At 40.6% G+C, this 22,223-nt stretch overlaps 1 protein-coding gene across 1 annotated transcript; it reads right to left on the bottom strand.

The window, feature by feature from the left end:
- Window positions 1-1,778: 1,778 nt before the first annotated feature.
- Window positions 1,779-21,329, bottom strand: LOC110984836 (sodium- and chloride-dependent GABA transporter 1-like). Its single transcript, XM_022245381.2, has 12 exons — window positions 20,871-21,329; window positions 13,541-13,672; window positions 12,562-12,829; window positions 11,984-12,116; window positions 11,634-11,768; window positions 10,334-10,437; window positions 9,982-10,106; window positions 9,318-9,430; window positions 7,711-7,845; window positions 6,873-7,076; window positions 5,674-5,844; window positions 1,779-4,934 (listed from the first exon to the last, which is right to left on the bottom strand). Exons 1-12 carry the CDS (start codon window positions 21,139-21,141, stop codon window positions 4,695-4,697), a joined length of 2,031 nt encoding a protein of 676 aa, XP_022101073.2. The 5' UTR covers window positions 21,142-21,329; the 3' UTR covers window positions 1,779-4,694.
- Between the last annotated feature and the right edge of the window lie 894 nt (window positions 21,330-22,223).

Here is a 22,223-nt window from a genome sequence, read left to right as displayed (position 1 = left end):
GTACAGGGTGCAAGTTTGGCGAACAGCGCTACTTTGGGAACCACATTTTATTCTCTTCAAAGGAGACCCACATTTTCAACTTTGGAACTACTCATCAAAATCCCTCGGCCACAGTAGGAAACAATTTCGTTTGGAAAAACATGCATTTGGAATATCATCTGATAAAGTCTCTAAACAACTTCTCCGTTCTGTACCGTTATCCATGAATTGTTATTGTTATAGTCAACTAAAAACAACTTTTACGTTCATAGCAAAAGAGGAATTAAAAACTGAGGTTACACTGAAAGTAAATTGACTACATGCGAATTAAGAAAATAGAACACAAAAGAAGCTTTATAAATATTATACGTTGAAATTAAAATATGAATATACTGAGTGTAAATGACGAAAAATGATGAAATGAAATAAAACGGAAGGATTACTAAAAATGAACATTTCAATTTAAAAATATAAGAGAAATTAAAGAAATGTTTAAATTTAAATGAAAATCTATAATCGCCACCGAAATAAAACAAAGTACGATATTAGCTCAGAAATCGGCAAATTCAGAGTGAGCATGTTTAGAACTTCAACAACTGTGTACTCAGCTGTTTAGAATGTTTATAATTACCAATAATTTAATGTCACGACAGTGATTTCTGTGTCTATCAAGTCAATGTACAGGTAATTGTACATTCTGTGAAATAGTCGACACTTTCCTGAATAGGGTGGGGGTCACAAGACTGATTTTGTTCTACTGAATGCTATAAATGGCAATGACTCCCGATTCAACCCTGAAGGAGAAATTTTTTGCCGAATGGCAACAGCCCACTGTATATAGGGCGCCCTCTGCAGAACTACGTGCTTAATACTATGATAAGCTTGGCCTTACGTGGGTCGAGTTCGGCAGCATGTTCTTGACAACTTGGTTTCGTGGTTTCGCGCTCGAACAGCCGGAACACGACCCAAGAACACTGTTCTCGGAACAGGATCACACATCACCTCCTTGATCGTCAGCGGTTTACACGAACACACAGAAAAACTCGTGAGATTTTATTTTTGAACAGTCGCAAGAACTACCGAGATGGCTTACAAAGCAGGACACAATGGAAAGTTTTGAAACATTAACACTAAGAATCTTCTGTGACCGAAATAATTCATTTTAATGGAAAAGAAATTAGCCCAATTATCCCCCCCAAAAAAACTCTCGAAGAATGCACAAAGACGCCGCCATGTTGCATGATGCTTGCCACGACTGCTAACGATAACCAAGTTGTACGTTCCCGGCGTTTGAGCGGCCGACCCACCAACAAGGCAAATTCGTGAATAATACGAGAACAAGCCGCCCGAACGCAGCCTATATGAGTTGAACTTCTAGATGTAGATTTCTGCTAAGGGTAAAATGCAGACTCAAAATTAAAGAATCGCCAGCATTCAAATCATCTGTGAGTTAAATATTTATTCTGTCTGTCCAAAGGTTGCAATATCAGGTTGAATATTATTAACACTGGCGTCACCATTTTAACGGGGGGGGGGGGTTGGCAAGACACATTTGTGTACGTGTGACGCGTGTTCCCTTCGAGGCAGCAAGCATCAACCGGAAATGCCCAACAACATCAGTATTTCTTTCAAAAATTAGCGATCTTATTACCCTTTGAGCCTGGTAAGGACACAGATTATTACCCCCAAGCCAAATATATAATTTGATATGGTAACAAAGATGCTATGCTTTTGCGAAGGCGTGGCGAAAATTAACTCTCACCTCTGTCAGAAGAAACAACACCCAAGAGCATCAAACATTGTTTGTGTTGAAGATTATCTGTTTACCTTTTATTTGACAGTGCTTTTCTCATAATCTTGTGCGATTTTTCTTTATTAATACTGTTAATAGGATCTAAATTAAAATATTTACACGGAAGCTGCTTTGAGTGGTATCCAAATCATCAACTTTTGTTTCTGGAATAAGAATTATGAAAAGAAACAGGTCCGATTTGGACAATATTTTAAAAGGCCCAAAGGACTGATATTCTTGTTCTTCTTGCCAAGCACAATCCTTAATTCAAAAGGCAGAGGATGTTCTTGCAACAAGTCAGACCTGACAATTTGGTATACTTGATAACCCATGTCTTAATCACTAGCACAGTAGGTTTGCACTTTGGTGATCTTCATTATTTTAATTTAATTGAATTTTTGATTTAACAACCAACTATCTACAGCCATTAGAACCATTTGTATCCAGCTATCATTATAGGGCGGAGGGTTTGACACATTTTAACAATTTTGCTACACTGTAAACAGAAGTTATTCATTTCGTGCTCAAAATACTTCCGGTCTCGATGACTTATTAAATCAAGATGGGACTAATATTTAGTCAGCAGTGCTTGACTTTGGTCAAATTTGACTTATTTTTGACGAATAAATGTTATTCATAGGCCCGTCTGACTAATTTAAATTAGTCATTGGCCTTTCTGACTAATTTAAATTGGTCATTGGCCTTTCTGACTAATTTAAATTGGTCATTTTAGACAGAGCTGGACTGAACTTTTATTAGTCAAAATGACTAAATTTTGTTTACAGTGATACATCCACGACCTCCGTATAGCACAAACGAATACAAATGCATAGATAAATATATGGATCTGTTACCGTTTATACATATTACTTTTTCGAAGAGAAAACATAAAAGGTGCTTGTTTCCACACAATCAAAAGACGTGCATGGGTGAATAAAAACCATCAATGGTCGACTAACACTGCGACGACTGTGATTTCAGAGGAAGCCACATAAGTGTATTGTGTTCCGGCTAGAGGTAAACAAAAGTAAACGCGTCAAAGTGGCCGGTCAACAGTTTATAATACCATGCCATAGTTACTGAGACATACTTAGCAAGAAACGACTCATTGTGAAACCTTGGTGATTACTGTGGGCATATTGGCCTCAAGCATGATTTTGCCCTACCCATGCCATGCAAACATTTAAGATACTTATGCCAAACGATCCCCGGGAAAGTCCCTTTTGTGGACTGGATATGTGTCATTCTACGATAAAACTACTGTGAGCAAATACACTAGCAGGTGCTAATTGCTAATAAGTTGGTATTACAGATTAATATTGAGGTAGAATTTTTTTTAGATGCAGTAAAATACACGGAATATTCAACGTCATCTGTACTGTTGTTTTCAAACAAACAAATAAAAAGATTTGGTTGATTGATCGAGTTGTTGTGTGCAGCTGACGTCTAAGTCGATTTCAGATCTTTATGCGTACGTCGGAATAAAAGTTGATGACGGATTTATATATACAAGTTTTAAAATAAAACATGCTCGAAAAGCGAAAAATACTCAAATGCACAAACCTATTTACCAGAAAATTAGCACAGGTGGTGCATGTATGGATAAGGTGCCAACCACGGCGAATAATTCATTGAGAAGAGCCTTAAAGAGGTATTTAATGCCTATAAATATCAATAAAGTGGTCGACTGGAGATGACTATTTAAGAATCTGTTCCCAACTAGGTATTTGTTCCCACACAGACAATATATTGGAAGAAATGACGTGTGCAAAATAAGGCAGACTTCACAGTATATCTCGCTGATATAATGCATTGGTTTAGTGTAAATACCACATGGTGTTAACTCGACACTCAGTTGTTGGCAGTGCATCAACTGCTCCCAATACCGAAGTAAACAATTTAAGTACCTGTTCAAGTTTAAGTACGTTGCCGATGAAGCGTTTGGATGCTGTCCCGTCGTGCAATGCACGTATAATGACTGTGATACGTATCAGCGGCTGACCTTTACAACTCATCACATTGTGTGGGCGAATAGAAGTCGAAAGTGTGTAACACTACAATCTTGATACGACCAAAAATACTTTATCAGGTTGGACACTCGGAAAAAAATCTACCACCATTGAAGAGAACAACTTATACATGAAGCTTAGAATCGAAGAATTTGTATAGAAAAGTTTACTGTTCGGGTATGTTCTTTAGGTTATAATTTCTTTTAAAAATACTTTAATAAAGTTCATTTGGACACTTAATTAGAGCATAACACCCAGCACATAGGAAACGAAATAATATTTTTTCAAGTTATTTTATTTAAACTAAAACAAAGACGCTGGAAGGAAGTCTATGAAAGTGCAGCCAATAGAATGATCTCACTAGAACTTTGGATTCTGTCACACGAAGAGTTCATTCCAATTGATAGTCATGAAGAAAAACTCATAAGTTATGGACCATCACAGACAGCAATGTTGGAGGAAGGATCAAATCTGAAGGAAGGATAAAGAGTCAATCAGTCTGACCAGCTGTCGTATGCAAGAGGCTTTCCACAAAGGAAGCCATGCTGTAGACAGAATCTCTTCGCGTACAGGATATATAGGGGCATTTAGCTATCTCAAATCTGCATGCTGTGTGTGGCTCTCACATTGAGAACAGTGGCAGTCGGATATCATAGCCTCCGCTCGTAAGCTGGTTTTCCTGATTAAAGCTTAAAAATATGTCGCAGCAGCCAAATATTTTAAACTATTGATAGAACGGCAGCCTGGAACGTGAATATTTACAGACACAGTGAGTCGAGGAAACACCTTTAAAACTTATACAAACCTTCCATCGCAGGGCTGGTCAAAAAGGCCCACTCTACCCACTGACCTTGGTATATAGGTCAGTGACCCTGCCACGATCCCTTACATAGCCTCAATTCAAGTCGCTAATCCTACTCATCATCGCTATCCCCTATACCAACATCTTTACGTACGTCACCGTTGTCCTCGGTATATGCCTCGTTATCATGGGCAGTCTCGTCATCTACCGTGTTCTTGTAATGTGGAGGGATGCTGTCTCGATCGTGCTTGTCTGAGGACTCTGAGCTACCTCCTACGCTGCATTCCTCGTCTGGGAGAGGGTTCTCCTTCTCCTTGGGGAAGACGCGAGCAGTTGTCATAAGGTGTAGCCGCTGCAAGAGAAAAGATGGCGAATTCTTCATCATCATGTACTGCAAGACTATAACTGGATATTACGTGAAGGAAGTAAGCCGACTGATTCCGTGCAATCATAGAGTGATATAATCCAAAAGTATGACCTTTCCCCCGAAATGCCATGCCCATTGATCTTGTAACTTTTTCATAAAGGGGAGTGCAGCCATATCGAAAAGACATTGTTCACAATTGTAAAAATCGCACTTGGTTCGAAGAGAGTAATTGCATATACTCCATATGACAATACTTCGTCTGGTACATTATCACTTCCAAGAAGATGGACAAAAGAAGACCACTTCCAAAGATGTATCACGTGACACATTTTTGTGTTGTAATTTCTAATGCATCAACGGAGACGCAATCCGGACTCTACGTTCCTAACCCGGGTGGGCGCCAATTTGGTAAGCTGATGTTGCAGTTGGTTGGGCGCAACACAATACATAAAACATCACCTTGTGAATCATGTCTCAACATGAACTGTTTTGTGTTTTCTTGAAATAGGTTGCATTCATCAAGTTAACACTCAGTTAGGTTAGTTATTAATTAAACACCAAGTTCAGATCTGGGGCATTTTTTTTTCGCTTCAAATTAATTATTATTGTTCCATTCTATTTATAAGGAGAAAAGTATTTTAAGTACAGGTTTCTCCCTTACACCGAGTGCTTGTCTCAGAGCTTGTGAAACAATTCACATTTGTCACAATTTGTAACGATTTACCTCTTTGACTGTGCCGGGACTGGTGAGGAACAGATAGAGGGCGTATGTGACGATCCACTGCATGGAGGCTAGGGACATCATCCAGCCCAAAATCTCGCCGCTGATTGGGAAGTAGTAATTATCGCCGTACTTTGGTCCGGAGTAGTCGACCAGGCTGAAGATGAATATTCCCTGAGAGAGAAAAACCCGCGAAAGGCCGAAATATCTGTCAATGTATGAAAACTCTTACACACTCACATTTGGTTCAATGCATTGAAAAGTGCACACTTTTTAAATATTCAAAATTATCCATGGTTTCCCGGACAACTGACGGCGCTGTTACTGTGAAGTCATGTAGGGAAGACTAGGCCGTTTTCCAATACTCAACTTCTGCTCCGTTTCAGGCTTCAACAGTTTTTAACTAGCTGCTTTTGAAGCTGTAAGCGCAGTAATTAGTCCAATAGTGACACCAAAACATCAAATAAGATGCAAGAGAGACAAAAATTAAAGTAATCCAATTTAATTTAATCGTTTCAGGCCCACAGTCGGGGATTGGTTTTGGGAACGAAGCCTGAGACGGAGACGAAGTTGGGTAATGGAAAACGGCCCTGGTTCTGTGCACAGGTATTTCTGTACAAATTGTAAGCCCAGAATTTACTCAGTGAAAGTATTTATGAGAGAGGGATTGATGATTTCTTATTGCTATGCACACAAACAACAATGAAACAGCAAAAACGAGAAAACTTAGTTCAGGAAAATCTACAAAAACGCAGGACTTCTTGTGTACAAGCCACTGTAATATTGAGGCTTCTTTCTGAGATGATATCACAGTATGGAAATACTCATTAGCATAAAAACCAAAAGGGTATTAAAATACCCTTTGAAATAGTGAAACCAAAGTTGAAAATAAGGTTTACTGAGGTACAAAGGTGCATTTTACAGGTTCGTAAAAAACACTGATTGCAGTCGCCCTTTGGCACAACCGTAGAATTAAAGGTCTTAAAACGCCCTAAATGAAGCCTCACATCCAAGAAAGACTGTAATGATTACATGAAATTTTTTTTTTCGATTCTGTCCCCCTTCCACCAAAATTCTGGACCGAAATAAAATATAGTTCTGGGTCCACCTTCAAAACAGATCAAGACATAAAAACTACGAGTCTTAATCATAAGTTGGAAAGAAATTAACTCGGGAGTTCAGCAAATGAGAGGCAAACTTACAACAGTGACCACAGGGGTGATGAAAGCCCAACTGAGTGGCCAGAACCAACCCGGCGTGAATGTAAGCATCGTGGACACATCTCGGTAGTATCGCCGGATTCCATAGCCGTAAGATATTGTGATGCACTCAAAACTGGCTACCCAAAGCAACGGCATGCCGCTAGCTGCGTAGGAATCCAACAACTGGAACATGTACATCCCGCCCTTAAAAAAAAGGACATGAAAGTCAGACTTTCAAATCAGCATCAGAATCGAGAATCTCTTCGCTTAAACAACAAACTCCTTGCACGAGGGAGTTACATTTACTGACGTATGGGGGCCAAATCTCCGCAAGGGAGCAATTGTTTGCGCGAATGACCCCGAGCTGGACAGAGAGAGCGCGCAATGTTCCGAGCAACGGAGGCTCCTGTGGTGGGTACCGCACTTTGCTGATTCACGAACGACTATGACATCGCATTGCTACCAACAAAATGAACACTCCCCACCCCACCGATTACGGGTACTCCTGCCCAAGACGGATGTGGCGCCAGAGAAGCATCTGGGTGTCCAACCAAGCACGTGTATATATTTGCATGGGCATTGGAACCGAGGCGGCAAAGGCAATGGATGGTTCCTCCTCCACGTCATCTGTTTTATCTCTCTATGAGGTTTGATTTAGGGATAAGCATTCTGAGTGTCTAGTGGCTTGTCACAACGCTGTAGTTGCCAATCTGCTTAGAAAATTACATGACAAACGTGTCAGTGCGTCCGCCATACTGAGTCTTGAAATGGATCTATTGTTTGGTCCTCTGATATGAGGAGCACGGAAAGAGGAAATTACGCTGAGGTATGCTCTTACCTCTGTGAGACACATGAACCCCAGGAAGAAATCTACGACGCAGATGCAGATGACAAAAATGGTCCGATTCTGCCTGAGCCTGAACTCGGGAAAGCCGTCCATGAGGGAGGTGACGAAGCCCTCTACGACGCAGAACTGAGGGGGAAAAATTGACCAAGGAAGAAAAAAGAGACATCACTGACTCGTTGTCAAGTTAAACTGACCCACCTCATCAGCGAATGTGGTTTTGAACCTGCCAACCATTACCAACTTGGGCCTATGAAATGACTCTGTGAAAAATGTTGATTTGCTTGATTTTTTTCCTTCAACAGTTAAATTTATACATTCATTTAGTTCATGTTGGCGACAAAAGAAATCCCAAATACGTCAATATCATATATACATAGTGAAAATTTCTACAATTAACAGGAACTGCCGTGTTAAGTTTGATTTATTGTACAAAGTCTGAATTACTACCAACATGTAGAAAACAGAAGCACTGTGCTTTTGGCTTTCCCTATTACACGAACAATGGTTCAGACTGGACAAGAAACATAACACAGGAGACATACGATACATTGGCAGCACAGACAACAGTAAGACATAACTGCTATCAGTTGAGACCAGACCTTTTAATTAAAGAATGGAAGTACACTGACATTATTACATGATCTGATTTTTATTATACAAACTAATAAGGTAAGTTTTAAGTTTTCTAGTAAATGCATTTAGCGTTGAGAGTCTTGTCAGATCCTTATTAAGGTTGCTCCAAAAGGACACATATCGTGAGATGAGACTATCTTTGGAAACAGAAGTACGGTTGTAATTAACATAATAGTTGCCTGTAGATGCGCTTCTAGTTGTATGAGAGTGTACTGAAGAGACACTAATAAATTGAAACTACGCGGTAAATGATAATGTTTGTATTCAAAATTAAATTTTCACAAATTCAAAATGGGAAGGTGGTTCATTTTAAGTATTCCAAGCTCTACAAATAATAGGCTTGTGTGAGTAAGATAACCTGTTTTGGACATTATTCGGACAGCTTTCTTCTGGATAAGAAACAGCTTGTTTCATTGACAGGTCGAGCTGCCCCAAGTAGGAATGTTATAATTTAAGTAAGAAAGAGTAAGGGTATTAAGCAAAGTTGAAAGTATAGTTTTCGGTAGAAAAAAAACTTAATCTCTTCATAACGCCATCGTTTCTGAAAATTTTAGTAAACAATTGTGGATATGTTTACTCCAACAGAGATTCTTATCATTATGAACACAGAAGAATTTAGTAGTTTTGACCTGGTTCAGAACAGTACTACGCAAACAAAGAAAAGAATTTTGCGTTTACTTATTTTGTCTTGACTTAAAAATCATGTAATTCATCTTGAGTGAATTAACTGAAAGTTTATTTGACAAGAGCCATTCATTCACCTTTAAAAGTTCTGTATTTAGATTGCTAATGGCTGCATTTACATTATGATGGTTATTTAACAGACTCGTGTCATCAGTAAAAGGACTCTTTTGTCAGGAGTATTCGCAAGAATGACATTATGGAGCCGTTTTCCCAAGATTTTATGCACAAACAAATTTTGGCTTATTCCTTTTTACCACAAGCATTATACGATATTACTTTACCTGACTGTCCAGACCCAACATGACCAGCATGGCGAAGAATATGATTGACCAGAAAGGAGCGGCGGGCATAGTATCAACAGCCGTTGGATACGCAACAAATGCCAGTCCTGGCCCTATAAAAACAATCCATACAAAACAGACGTGCTGTTGTGAAGAAATGCATTTGGTATAATTCACCTTCCCTCTTTTGGTCAGTATACAAAAGTCTTGGCCGAGGCAGAAGAATAGACATTTCTCATACGGAATCTCCTTGTCCTAATATGGTCTGTCAGCCTGTCAGTTATTCTTCGGACGAAGTCATAGGCGTTGTGGTCAGTGAGTTCAGATTTCACACAATCCACAAATGGCTCACAAGGGCCGATGGCTTCCATGTTGCCGACGGCAACCAAATCTTACAGATGCGTAAAGCTTTACTCTTTCCTTACAGTGGTAATGTCTATGCTGCGCGCTCCGCCATTAACATCTTCACTGACATGGAACAATTACCTTGTTCCGTTTGATTGTTTGGTGCACGGTTCTAAAAAGTGTTAGTTTGAACAACACACCAGACGCCAAACTTCAGAAAATGTTTTGCAGCACGGTGAGTTACGCATGCTAAATAAAAGGCACATTTGCCCAAAGGATTTGACGATCAGAAGGTAATGAAATATAATCAATGCAATACCTTCGTCAGCTACTTGCGAAACTTCCACATCTTGTATGGTCGCCATGTAGCCCAGTACAGCAAAGATGACAAAACCTGCGAACAGGCTGGTGGCTGCGTTCACGATACCCACCACAATTGTATCACTGTCGGCCAGAAAACACAGAGCGGGAAAGTTAGTAACGTCAAAATACCAGGTCAAGCATTATTGCTGCGTTTGAAATCACTGACAAATAATCACAGACGGTAAAATAATTGAAAGAGGATCAAAAATCACACGAAATCAGTGGTTTCCATTTAAGACGTACAAGTTGTTTCCAACCGCAACTTTTGGACACAGCTCAACACCTTTTCGGGTCCTGACATTACTTACATCAAAACATTGTTCCGGTAAGGATTGTAGCTACCGAGTGAAATAAGCGAGCCGATGCCCACGCCATAGGAAAAGAAGATCTGGGTGGCAGCATCAACCCATACCTAGAAATGACAACGAAAATATTGTTTTATGATGTCATATATTTCTCACCCGTCACACACTTTCCTCTATCTGTCATTCGAAGGCCGTGTCCGGAAGCGCTAGGCTATTCACCGTGACCTACTTCTGGCGAAGGGTATGTTCCAGTGCCGACTGAATTAGCTGACTTATAGTTCGACCATGGTTTAGACCATCTAGTCGACCATTTAGAAGTAGGCCCTGCGGCAAGATCACATCGCTGGTTATGGGCTCATGTAGTTAATTTCATTAATATGAAAATAATTGTGCGAGATGTCATTGACCGCCGAACGCCAAGTTGCTGCAAACGACGGAATGTGATTGTACAAATTAGTTGGATTAATGACGTTCGAGTGTGACAGTACTGCCAAAAACAGAAACCGATTCTGATACTGTATGGCATTAAAGGCGACAGAGGTACGAGAAGGATTACTGGGATGTAACGACTCGTGCTGAAGGTTAAGGTACTTGGCAGAGGTGGTAGCGAGTCAATTTTTGCAAATCCAAGTCAAGTCACAAGTCAAAAACTCATAGTTACAAGTCAAGTCACGAGTCACAAACATTACGACTGGAGTCCGACTCGAGCCTACATCCCGGACAAATCTCGTTGGGCCTCCAACCTCCAGACCCCTTTCAATGTTGCATCCATGTGCGTGGTCTGTGCTCCGGCTGGACATGACAACATTGACCGGGGGAGTGGGGGTGGGGACTAGAGAGCGTACGGCTACTGCCAAGTGTCCCAACAATTTTGTCCGGGATTGTAGTTTGGTACTCGTAGTCAGAAATTTGTAATAGAATAATGCCTAGAAATGTGGACTAGTAACCTTCAAAAGTTTAAACTTAGGGCCTACACAGGGTGGCCGAGTCGCAACGCAAACATCAGAATCGCAAGTCTAACTCTGCTGGGAGCTTGGCGCAGATGGATCCAACACAAACGTGAACTTAAGCCCAAGCCAAGTCACAACTTCTGGGTCTTTGCGTGTTATTTACTCTTTAACTGCCATTTAGAGGCAATTTACGGAATGTTATGGGTCTACAGCCATATGAATGCAGCACGAGCACAATCGCATACACGTGTAAATGGTATACAGGAATCGAAATGCCTTCGACTCTCTCTTGCAATCAGCTTCGCTATACAGTATTTGTAACTTGGTTCTTCGAATCAAGAGAGTCGTCTTACTTTGGCCTCAGTGAGTTTGTCAAAAGTAGGTGTGATGTAGTAGAGGATGCCATCCTCGGAACCTTCCAGGAGGACACCGTTGATGAGGAGAATGAGTAGGATGACGTAAGGAATGAGGGCAGTGAACCACACGATCTGAAAAAGACAGATAAGGCAAGGACAGCAATTAAGGTCAATTCCGGCACAGAATCCTGTCAAATCGTGTGGATTTGGCTGGTGATCCAGAAATATCTGTAAGGTGTGTCATGCTATCGTGATTACTTTGGCGCAACACCAATTTGTGCGAATCAGCATGCTGGTCAGAGATGATCTGATTTTTTTAAAGTTAGTCGGTTTGTCGGTTAGTCTACCTTTCCAGTAGTTTTGACGCCTCTCCAAATACAGAGGAATGTCATCACCCAGGCTAAGGCCAAACATCCAATGAGGTCCCATCGGATACTACCAACGTCCTCAAACCCGCTACTTATGTGCAGTACTCTTCTCCTGTTAGGGGATGGAACGAAAAGTCGTAATGAAAAATCCGATAAGCCGGCAGACAAATTCACTATTTAACGAGGCAAGGTCATTCGGGATAAAGGTCCTACGTCACGGCGGTCCAACCATATTCAGTGCATGGGCGAGGAGCCGTCCGATCTCGTTCACATCTTATCCCAAATGACTTGTGGCATGTTTCATTTTGTGCATGTATCGTTGGAAGAACTCTAATAAGAGACCAATGGGCCCCGAGCAGAACCGAGAAAGTGTACAATGTTCATAGCAACGGAGGCTCCTTTGGTGGGCAATGCGCTTCCCCGGTTCACGAACGACTATGCAATGCAAGCGTTGCGGTCGCATCACCACCAGCAAGATGAACACTCCCCACCAACATGGCTCTTTTTAACCGACGAAGGGGTGCTTCTGCTCAAGGCGGATTGCTTGCCACACTTACTCCCAATACTGTTCGGCGGAGGATTCGGCCAGTGGTTTGGGCAAAAGCGAGCCGTTGGTGGATAAGAAGAAATTCTTCTTAATGGAAGAGGTCAGGTTATTCTGCAGCTCCAGTTCACTGCAGAACTCGTTGTTCCATTCGTTGCCGCAATCGTGCCAGGGTAGCTCGCTGGTGAAGGAGACAAACATGTAGAACAGAGACCAGGACACGATGATGATGTAGTATACGTTCAGCATGGAAGCAATGGTGGCGGCGGACAGACCAACACCTGGTGATTGTTAATTGAATAGCTCTTCAGTGATTCGGACTAACTGTGCAATGGACTCTGTTCAAGTTTTCTCAAACACTGCTTTCAGCTGAGATGCGAGGCTGTATTAGGTCTGCGTTATTTACCGACCTGTCATTTGGGGTTTTGGGCATGATTAGTTGTCTTGAAGTGTGCCGTGCAACAACTGAAACCTGCATAGTTTGCCAGTTCTTCTCACAAAGAAGAAGTCACCAAACTGGGGTCATTACCAAAAAATGAGCAAATTCAAATTTGCCACCAAAGGCTGGTTCTCAAGTGTTGTTGATGTCATTTTCTGATAACCAATATCGAATAATGTTCCCCATTTTATGCCGTTATTAACATTTTTCAACTCTAGGGTAGTAAAACAATTTGTAACATGAAATACACTTTCTGGTTTCAAACTACGACTGAGTCGCTGTTAACATGCACCTTCATACCTCCCTAGCAACAAAATTTCTGGGTTCTCCAGTTTAGCGAACCTGTCAAAGTTGAAAACTATCGCTCCACGCGCATATGTAATTAACAGGGCAGGAAAATTCACTGGCACGCACGCGGGGACGGGAAAGCTGATGTTTCCAACAGCCAAGAAAATGTATCTTAACCCAACAAGAAATGTTGCTGTAGCCTATCTGGTACAAGTACATTGTTTTAAGTTCGTTATTAAAAGGTAATGATGGCGGGAAGTTTTACCTTTAATGGCGGGAAATATTTCCCATACGCTTATGCCTCCAGTCTGTAAGGCTTGACCAAGGGAAACCTCCATAAGGAAGATAGGTACACCACACGCCACCAACGACACGAAGTAGGGAATGAGAAAGGCTCCTAAAATGGGGACAACAATCATTTAAGAATCATTAGGCGTGTGTCCTATTCTTACGAATTGGTCATCAGGGAGACATTGTGTGGCACATTTTTCGACCTTAGGGAGACATCGGTCATTAGGGAGACATTTCAGTGTCTCCCGAATGCCCCAGCTACCAGAAGGAGGCCGAATTTTATCGTCCAAATTTTGAGAGATGATAGATTATGGTCTAAATTAAAAACATACGAAGTTTGGTTAAGATCAGATAAGGGAATATTTAATTATTGGACAGTAAATTGTGTGCACGTTCTTATGGGAATGCCTCCCAAGTGACCCATTTTCGGTAACCAATAAACAAATTATATTTATCATATAATTACCCCATGAATCGTTACTAAAATAATTCTTGTCTCTGCGATGAATTGATGGTATATGATTCAACCATGGGCATAAATCCCAGGGGATGGGGAGATTATATCCCTTCACTTTTGATTTTTGATGATTTATCCAATCCATCCCATTTTATTTTCAAACTGTCCCAAATTCAAAATGTATTAAAGGGCACTGAAAAGTGTGGCACATGATACAAAAACGTTACATGCACAGTTTGGATGTAACGTTTGAAAACAAGTGAACGCGTAAATTTACGTATACGTATCAAGAAAAATGAAAAAAAAATGTGCTGTTCATTCCTCTATACCCACCACCCCTTCGAATTCCACCCCCCCCCGTTGAAAAGCACGCAAGGACCTCAATAAAACAGCAGTTTGGTCCCGCCAACTATTCGATTTCAGATCATCTTCTCAAATGAGATTGCAGGGACATGCCTCTTCAAAACGGCAATCAGCAGAACACAATTCATGACTAATAATTGTTCATTATTGACAGTCAATTTCTTTCAATACGGATGATTCACAATAGTGCACCTCCAAGAGTTTGCAACGCTTAGACCAATCACAGCGCGCGAAATCTGTCGACCCTTTCCAAACGCGCATTGGGTAGACAGATTTTGCGCATTGTGATAGGTCATAGCGTTGTAAACTCTTGGAGGCGCACTATTGTGAATCGCCGGTATTGTAATTTTGTAAATGGAATTTTAATGCGTTACGGTATGTTGTTTTTGTTTCGTTTTCCCTAGAGGCTTTGTGTGTTTGAAAATGGATATGTTACTCAGTTTTGGCAGGGATAGATTCAGATTTTTCTGCTGGGATGGGGTTTGGGAAATTTCGTTCGGGGGGGCTAACTATAATGTCGCCGTTGGTGAAGCCATTTAATCTCTTTTTGTCGTTCATTTACACGCAAAATAAGACTCCCACGTGATTTATGCTTTCCAAGGGGTCTTCCGACCCAATAGATGTAGGATCTTAAATGGCAACGAACAGGAAGGAGAGGCTGACCCCCACTGGATCCACGGCCGTTTGGTTTGGTTCGGTTCGGATTTGTCTTTGTCAGACCAAATGCTATGCCTGTCAAATGGAAACTGGTTTGAAAATAGCCCAGCATTGCGACTTCATAAGGCCGAGAGAAATTTATCATGGGAGCGAATAAAACAAGTCGTATCACGCGGCCAGAACATGTACTGCCTGGACGTCGTTCCACACAAAATGAGGGACGATTGGTCAAACTGCCGGAAGGGGGCGAGTTGCTCAGCTGAGTTTGTTTGTTCTTTCCGTAAATAATAAGCATTCACAGCGTATGGTTAGACGAATTATTCCAATTTAACCGCTTGGCACTGCATGACAGGTAAACACGCATAATTTTCCATATTTTTTCTACGGAGGTCGTGTACACTCGTTTAGGAATTCTGTTTTCATTTCCGTAGTTGACGTATTAACGCGTCGTGCTTAGTTGGCTCAAAGCTCAATTGCAAGGTTGAATAACTTGCGGGTAAAAAAAACTGCCCCAGCAGCTTCTTCAGGTAAAAAAAATTCGATGTTAAATAGCTACAGAAATCTGAATTTTTTAATTCTATGTTTAACCGTAATTTCTAGAATTCAGAACAGAACTCCTCTTTACTTTTTCAAATTTCTGACTATGTTATATTTGTGTCGATTGGGTTGGTAAGGATAACGTTAAACTTTGCCGCGCATGCGTCGTTTATTTTAAAAAATATGACAGAGCACTATGATGTTTGTTTCAGAATTGGCTTTACTATTTAACAGATGTGTGGTGTAACTTCTCAGCTGGTGGATTTTTGGGTAAGATTTAGTCGGGGTTTGGAAAGAATTTTGTCCCATATTGTTGGCAGCTGACATCTGGCATGAAGTCGAGCGAAATGTCACGAGCGCAGTGACTGTCCCACCCAATTAAATCTTGAAGATTGCTGCTTTGCTCGCTTATTTTTGATTTGGTCCACTCCTTGGTAATTGCTCTTAAAAAAGAAACAAAGTAAAAGAAGATTGACAGTTATCAGACAGAAGCTTGCTGAAGTATGTGGCATTTTATAATCTATCAACAAAAAACGTGACCGTGTAAATGACTGTTACATAAACACTTATATAAGAGGCAATATTGAGTGACGCATTATCTTTAATCTGCGATTACAAAACGTAAGTTGTAAATTTCCACTTCATGCAAAGTAAATTGCTGACCGTATAGCTTCGAGGTCATTAAATTCAGATCCTGGTGTGATTACAAGGAAATTACATCCGTGCCTCAAGATATTAAGATGAAGATCTTCTTTGAGATTTATATTGCATATCATAAAACAGGCGACAAATTTCGAGTTATTTTCCTCCGCCATTTGATGCATATACAAACGACCGTGCGTGGCTGATATCGTGAGGTAATTTTCCTGAAGTGTTAAGCAACGGATGTTTTTTCATAATGGCCCATTCTGGAGGGTTTGAGGGTCTTCTTTTAAGGATGTCAAACCATTTTCCCGGTTATGTACTGCTGACATAAATCAACAAGATAAGCAAATTGACTGTGACGAACTAAAATGTCTGAAATTTGGTTGAGTTTCACATCGTTGTGTTTTCCCATTCATAGAAATAAAAAAATCAATTCAACCTTCGAGAAGGGTACAGTGGTGAAAAAAGGAATGAAACGCTGACACTAAGTATCAGCAACCTTCTCGAGCAGTTTCGATAATGAGTCGATTAAAAGCTAGTGCCTAGCCTGTGCAGAAGCATTGATTGTAGGAATACGTTCGTGATCGGCGACTCACAAAGACATTATTTCAACATTGATATCTTAATGATCATTGAAGGGCATAAAAGAAGCTGGGCCCTATAGTTTACAGCATTGTTATACATTCAGGAATTGACAAAACCTCTCTTTCCTCCTCGCTAATGGCCTTAATTGCCAAAGTATCGATCAAGCTCGAAAACTTTGTACTTTGGATGTTTTAAGGAGCAATGCAAATTTGTTTTTCAGGCCAGGCACACTGTGATGGTTACATTATTTAACACAGAACCATTATTCCTGGCTTGTGTTTCTGCTTCATCTTCACATTAACATCATCCAATCATCATAACTAATATTAGGTTCTAAATATTTGTATATGAAACTCTCAAATCTCAGAAAAGTTGTCCCCTTTGGTTTATTTGATGCCAAGGTTAGCAGCATTGCGTATGATACTCTCCTAGTGTGAGGACCTTGGGCGTAACCCTTTGTTAAACTGGCGTGTGTTCAGTGACTTCTGACTAGTGTGCCGTATAGAAAAGACATCAACAAACACGATAAGCTGGATAGATCACCCGGAATACGATATTTAGTCATTGGGAAAACTGATTAAAATTTAACTTATGGGTGTACCAGAAACAACCATTGCATTCATCAGACTGTGCCGTTGAGTTCCACCTCCCCCATTGGTGTTGGCTTCGCGCCAAAACGAACTCGCGTGGACGATTCTATGTCTTGTACCTATTCAGCGCTGTGGTCTTGAATAAAATTACGAGTTCGCACCGATGTTCAGCTTTTCAACTTCCTTCAGAGAGAACATTTCATGATTAGAGAAAAGTTAAGGGATAAAATATCACTTTGATTTCAGTTTCTCTCTCTTTAATCAGCCAATGTCCCCTTTACTTTTTGGTGTGAGAGCGATTCAAGATCATAGGCAACTTCTGTACCAAGAGTGATGCCTGTCCCAAATATAACATCAACTTCAAAGGTCCCTAAAGTTAATTAAAGCAAGTGACCAAAAGGATTAATCCAAAAGAAATGCCAGATACTTTTCTTCCATCTAAAATGCGTAGGACGTTGCACAAGACATGTCTCCAAGTAAATTCACACCATGGAACATTTCAGGAGGAGGTCCTCAAAATCGTAAAGAATTGTTGAAATGGAGATGTATTGTGCCAAATATCAGAATCTACCTCCAAGAGGAAGTCGCATAACGATCTCTTTTAATAGCTTAAAGACACTGACAATTAAATGTATTGCCAACATTTTTTTTTATTGAAAAATTCCAAGTCTGTCCTTTTTTCTTATCTCGTCTAAGCACAACACAACTTCATCAACTTTACACCAAAGTGAGACCATAGTTAAGAAGTTTCACTGATATCAAAATAACTATAGAGAACAAACGCAAGCTGCACTGAGCGTGAACTGGCGATAATAACGTCTGTGGGAAATTAGCAGCTGATTCGGGGGACAACCGATAGACAGATAAACAAGAAGTAAACAAACCCGACCCAGGTTAGATGAAACCATATGACAGAAATGGTTTTCTTGCCTATGTTTATCCTGGCGCTGTACTTTGAAAAGATGGAACCACAAAATTTCTTTTTTTTTTCAGATCAAACGTAATACTTCTGAAGCATCAGCATAAAGAAATAGCAAAATACCCCCAAAGCAATAAATACCAAGATGATTTAAGACAATTCATTTATAAACCTCTGAAAAAGATTCTGAATGTCTTTAATGTGGTTATCCAGTCATGTTGTACGCCGAGAGGACTAGTAGAAAACTGAATTCAAACTATTCCTCTATGCTCCTTCGAAATCATCGCGCATTTCCAAGCGGAAAAAGGTGACAAAAAGGCATGGAAAAATCCGAATAAAAATGATCAAAAATGTCATACGGCACTTTTGACAAGTTCCCATAGCAATGGCTGCCTAGACTAATACATTCTATAAATGGGAAATGCTTGCTGAAAAAAAGTTGACGCTCTGCAACAATTAAGCTGGTCAAAATATAAACAAATTGCCAACACCCGTTGGAGTATGAGAGAAATTGAGCCCTTACCAAACGTAGTAATTTGGTTAATCTAATAATTATACCAAAATGGTACATTCTAATACCAACTGTCAGAATTTCATTGCCTTGCTTTAAGCAGTTCTTTGCAGCTTGACAAAATGGACGATTTCTTCCAATTAAGTATCGACCCAAACTCAGAGAACCCGAAACAAATTTTCTGCTAAAAGTTACAGATACAGAAACTAAAGAAGTTAATACTTAATCAGGAGATAATGAGTGGCCTTTGCCCCTGGGCTGGCCGCTGTTTCTTCTGATAGCGCTGTTTGCCGATGGCCTGGGTCGGTGTGAGGGGACAAACTCCACCGAGTGTGGGTTGCGAACAAGTGGAATTTTCCATCAATCAGCCGCATCGTAATTGCGATACTAACGCATTACCACAGACTGGAAAATGGTTATCACCGTAGGGTGATACAATGACTTCACAAAAATTACAGAAAATGGAAACGGGTTGCTTTATGCTATATGTCAACGATTTCTTTGTGATTTGTGGTGCAGATTTATTAGTGGACTCGATATAATAATGTAACGAAGACATCACCTCAGTTTTAGAACAAGAAACCGAGTTCTGTTTTCATTGCCTCTCCATTTCAAAGATCACAAAGAGATATCTTTTTCTTATTATGCAACAATTCAAACTTCTGTGTCTTCCACTTTGTGATGTCATGCAGAAGATTACATATTCCATGAAAAACTCTCCATGCCCAAAGAAATACGGATATTTAAAAAGACCACCAATACAAGAGAAGGAAATGAAGAAACTTCAAAAGATATTTAAATTAATACGAAATGTTGGAAGAAAAATGGTGCAAACGGAACGTAAGTAAATTAACGCTCTAATAATAGTTTTGGCCCAAAATTCCTTATGGATAGACCCTCCTCTCAACAGTGCAATTAATAGTACGCTTAATCTAGTTAGCAATAGGCAGGTTGTGAATGGAACCCAACGAGTTATCGTGTCACATGGATCACAATATTTCAAATGAATGTTCTTGTCTCAAAACCAAGGAAAACAACACCTTATTTTGAGTGTAAGAGCTGTGTCGCTCCGTTTAGGTCATGTTGATTTTTACAGATGAGAATCTTTTGTGGAAACTATTGTATTAATCCCTTACATATGCTAAAAACTTCTCTCTGAACAAGCCATCAATGTGCAACATCGTGGCAAACTTCAAGAAACAAAAAGACGAAACACTCAATTAGCAGGACCACGTTTCTCGTATTCCCGGCCGAAAGACACACAGGTAATTACTCGCACAAAGCTTTCATTGCGATTCCTGACTTAATTACATGTACTCTTACTCTACCAGGCATCAGACGGGCTCAACGACTTTATATTTATAGCTTATCGAAACGAGACTCAGACGTCAAAAGTATTTGGCAGTGATTGCCTGGTTTCCATATCCACGAAACAAACGCAGAGAGCACCGCAACCGAGGCGCAAACTGCAACGCAGACATACGGAAACATATCAAACGGGAGCGTCGCCGATAACCCAGACATATGCTAACCAGCCCCAGACGGATCGGCGAAGTTGAGCCCGCTTCAACTTTTGCTGACTGTGTCGAGTTGCTGAGTAGGCCTATGAAACCGCGCACGCTGGCATGACGGGCGTACAACAATGTTCGTCTCGCTTGGTACCACTCGTTTTGTCCATTCTCGCCTCATTGCTAGCATCTGCAGCCCTAATTGTCAGCAAAATAGCTGACCATCAACAAATTACATCAAACTGGAGTATCAGTTTGGCATCAAGAGGCGATATTGCCACCTAAAAAAGCATTTCATGCGAAATTTTTTTGAGTTTCGGACGCCATGTTGTTGAATTTTTTTTGGTTGGGTGAAGTCTTACGTGCCGTCGGAGTTTGTTACGATCACATATAGAAACCATAACAGGAAACTAACCAGGCAAAGTCCTTAATATTGGTCGAAGCACCTTCAAAGTCAGAAAGAGGAATGACACGGCCGGTCAGAAAGTAAGGACAACACAACTAAAATGATTGTATGGCATGATTGATTTACCTCCTCCGTTTTTGTAGCAGAGATACGGGAACCTCCAGACATTTCCCAGGCCCACCGCGTAGCCGATGCAAGCCATGATGAAGTCTAACTTGTTGCCCCAGCCTCCTCGATCAACTTCCTCCTCTTCCACTAAGTTGTCCTCGTCCTCGTCCTCTCCCATCTTCATTTGTTCAATATCCATGGGTACTATCTGGCTCTCTGTCGCCTCTAGTGACTTAGGGTTCACACTTACATCCCCGTTTACTGGGGCAGACGTTTTTTCCTCAGCCATGGTGAGTTAGTAGCCTTTTTCTGCCAATTCCAATGTCTTCGTGTATTGTGTTCGTCGGGTCACTATACCTATTAAGAAACTGGACTACTGTTCTTCTTCACAGTCTTTTGGGTACCTTGTCTCAGTAAATGCGTAGAGAGATCAAAGACGCGTGCGCACCCCACTTAGAAGCTTCAGGATAGTGAGCGGCTCATATTAGTGTTTACATTGCCGTTGATACGGGGAAGTACGTGAACGATTATAATAATGATAAGCGCGAGGTCAAGGGTTAGTTGAATATTTTAAAGGGCGTGCCGGTTGTGGATGATGGGAGGAACATTTATAAGTAAGTAAATTATCAGGTCTGTTTGAAGAGAATGAATTGATAAGAATAATTTAGCAGCGCTAACTGAAAATAATTAAATATTTGGTATAGATGGGAAATAGATTCAATTTAAAGAGACAATTAAGTTCGCGGGAATCCAACGTAGAGAATCCCGCCCATAAAAATAGAATCTAGAATCTGAGGTTTACCTAAAATGAAAGAAAATCGAAATAGGCAAATGAAGAGCTTCCATGCACTGTGGTTGTGCTTTAATCTGCAATATACGCCATCTGTTCCACTGCTTTCAAAATTTACCGCGCTTGAAACGAATACACAATTGCTGTAGTGATAAGTTAAAGTTATCATAAATTTACTTGTTCGGTTTAGTCGGTTTAGTCACACAACCCCCCCCTTCTTCTGCTCTCTTGGGCACGCCCTTTAAGCTTCTCCATTATCCGGTTATGAGAGGTCAGGTCGAACAATAGGCTCACAACAGTTCTCTACATTGACACTTCTCATTTGCGACAAAGATTGCGTTTGATTGGCAGGATATTGGCATGATTAGAGCACTTCAACAAAGGATTTTGTGATATCACTCGTCGGTAGGTAGTATTTTTAACTTTTGTGGACAAAATTCCAGGATACTGAAAAGGGGCAGGCTATATGGTCTATAATTATGTTGAGGCTCCCCAAAAGTGATACCAAACGATGTTAGCAATGTCGCCAATGCGGGTTTTCCAATGCATAAAGCTATAGGTGTTAACCTGTTTGTTTTCGA

The sequence above is a fragment of the Acanthaster planci genome, linkage group LG04 (assembly GCF_054643075.1).
Source record: "Acanthaster planci isolate LZ-2023a linkage group LG04, COTS_SCS, whole genome shotgun sequence".
Classification (NCBI taxonomy): domain Eukaryota; kingdom Metazoa; phylum Echinodermata; class Asteroidea; order Valvatida; family Acanthasteridae; genus Acanthaster; species Acanthaster planci.
This window is presented reverse-complemented; position numbering and strand designations above follow the sequence as displayed.

Coding starts and splice junctions, on each gene's coding strand:
- LOC110984836 (XM_022245381.2), bottom strand. CDS start 21,141: ATGGCTGAGGAAAAAACGTCTGCCCCAGTAAACGGGGATGTAAGTGTG. Junction 10,438..11,633: donor ACAAACTCACTGAGGCCAAA/GTAAGACGACTC, acceptor TGTCATTTCTAG/GTATGGGTTGATGCTGCCAC. Junction 7,846..9,317: donor TGTTGGGTCTGGACAGTCAG/GTAAAGTAATAT, acceptor TTTCCCCCTCAG/TTCTGCGTCGTAGAGGGCTT.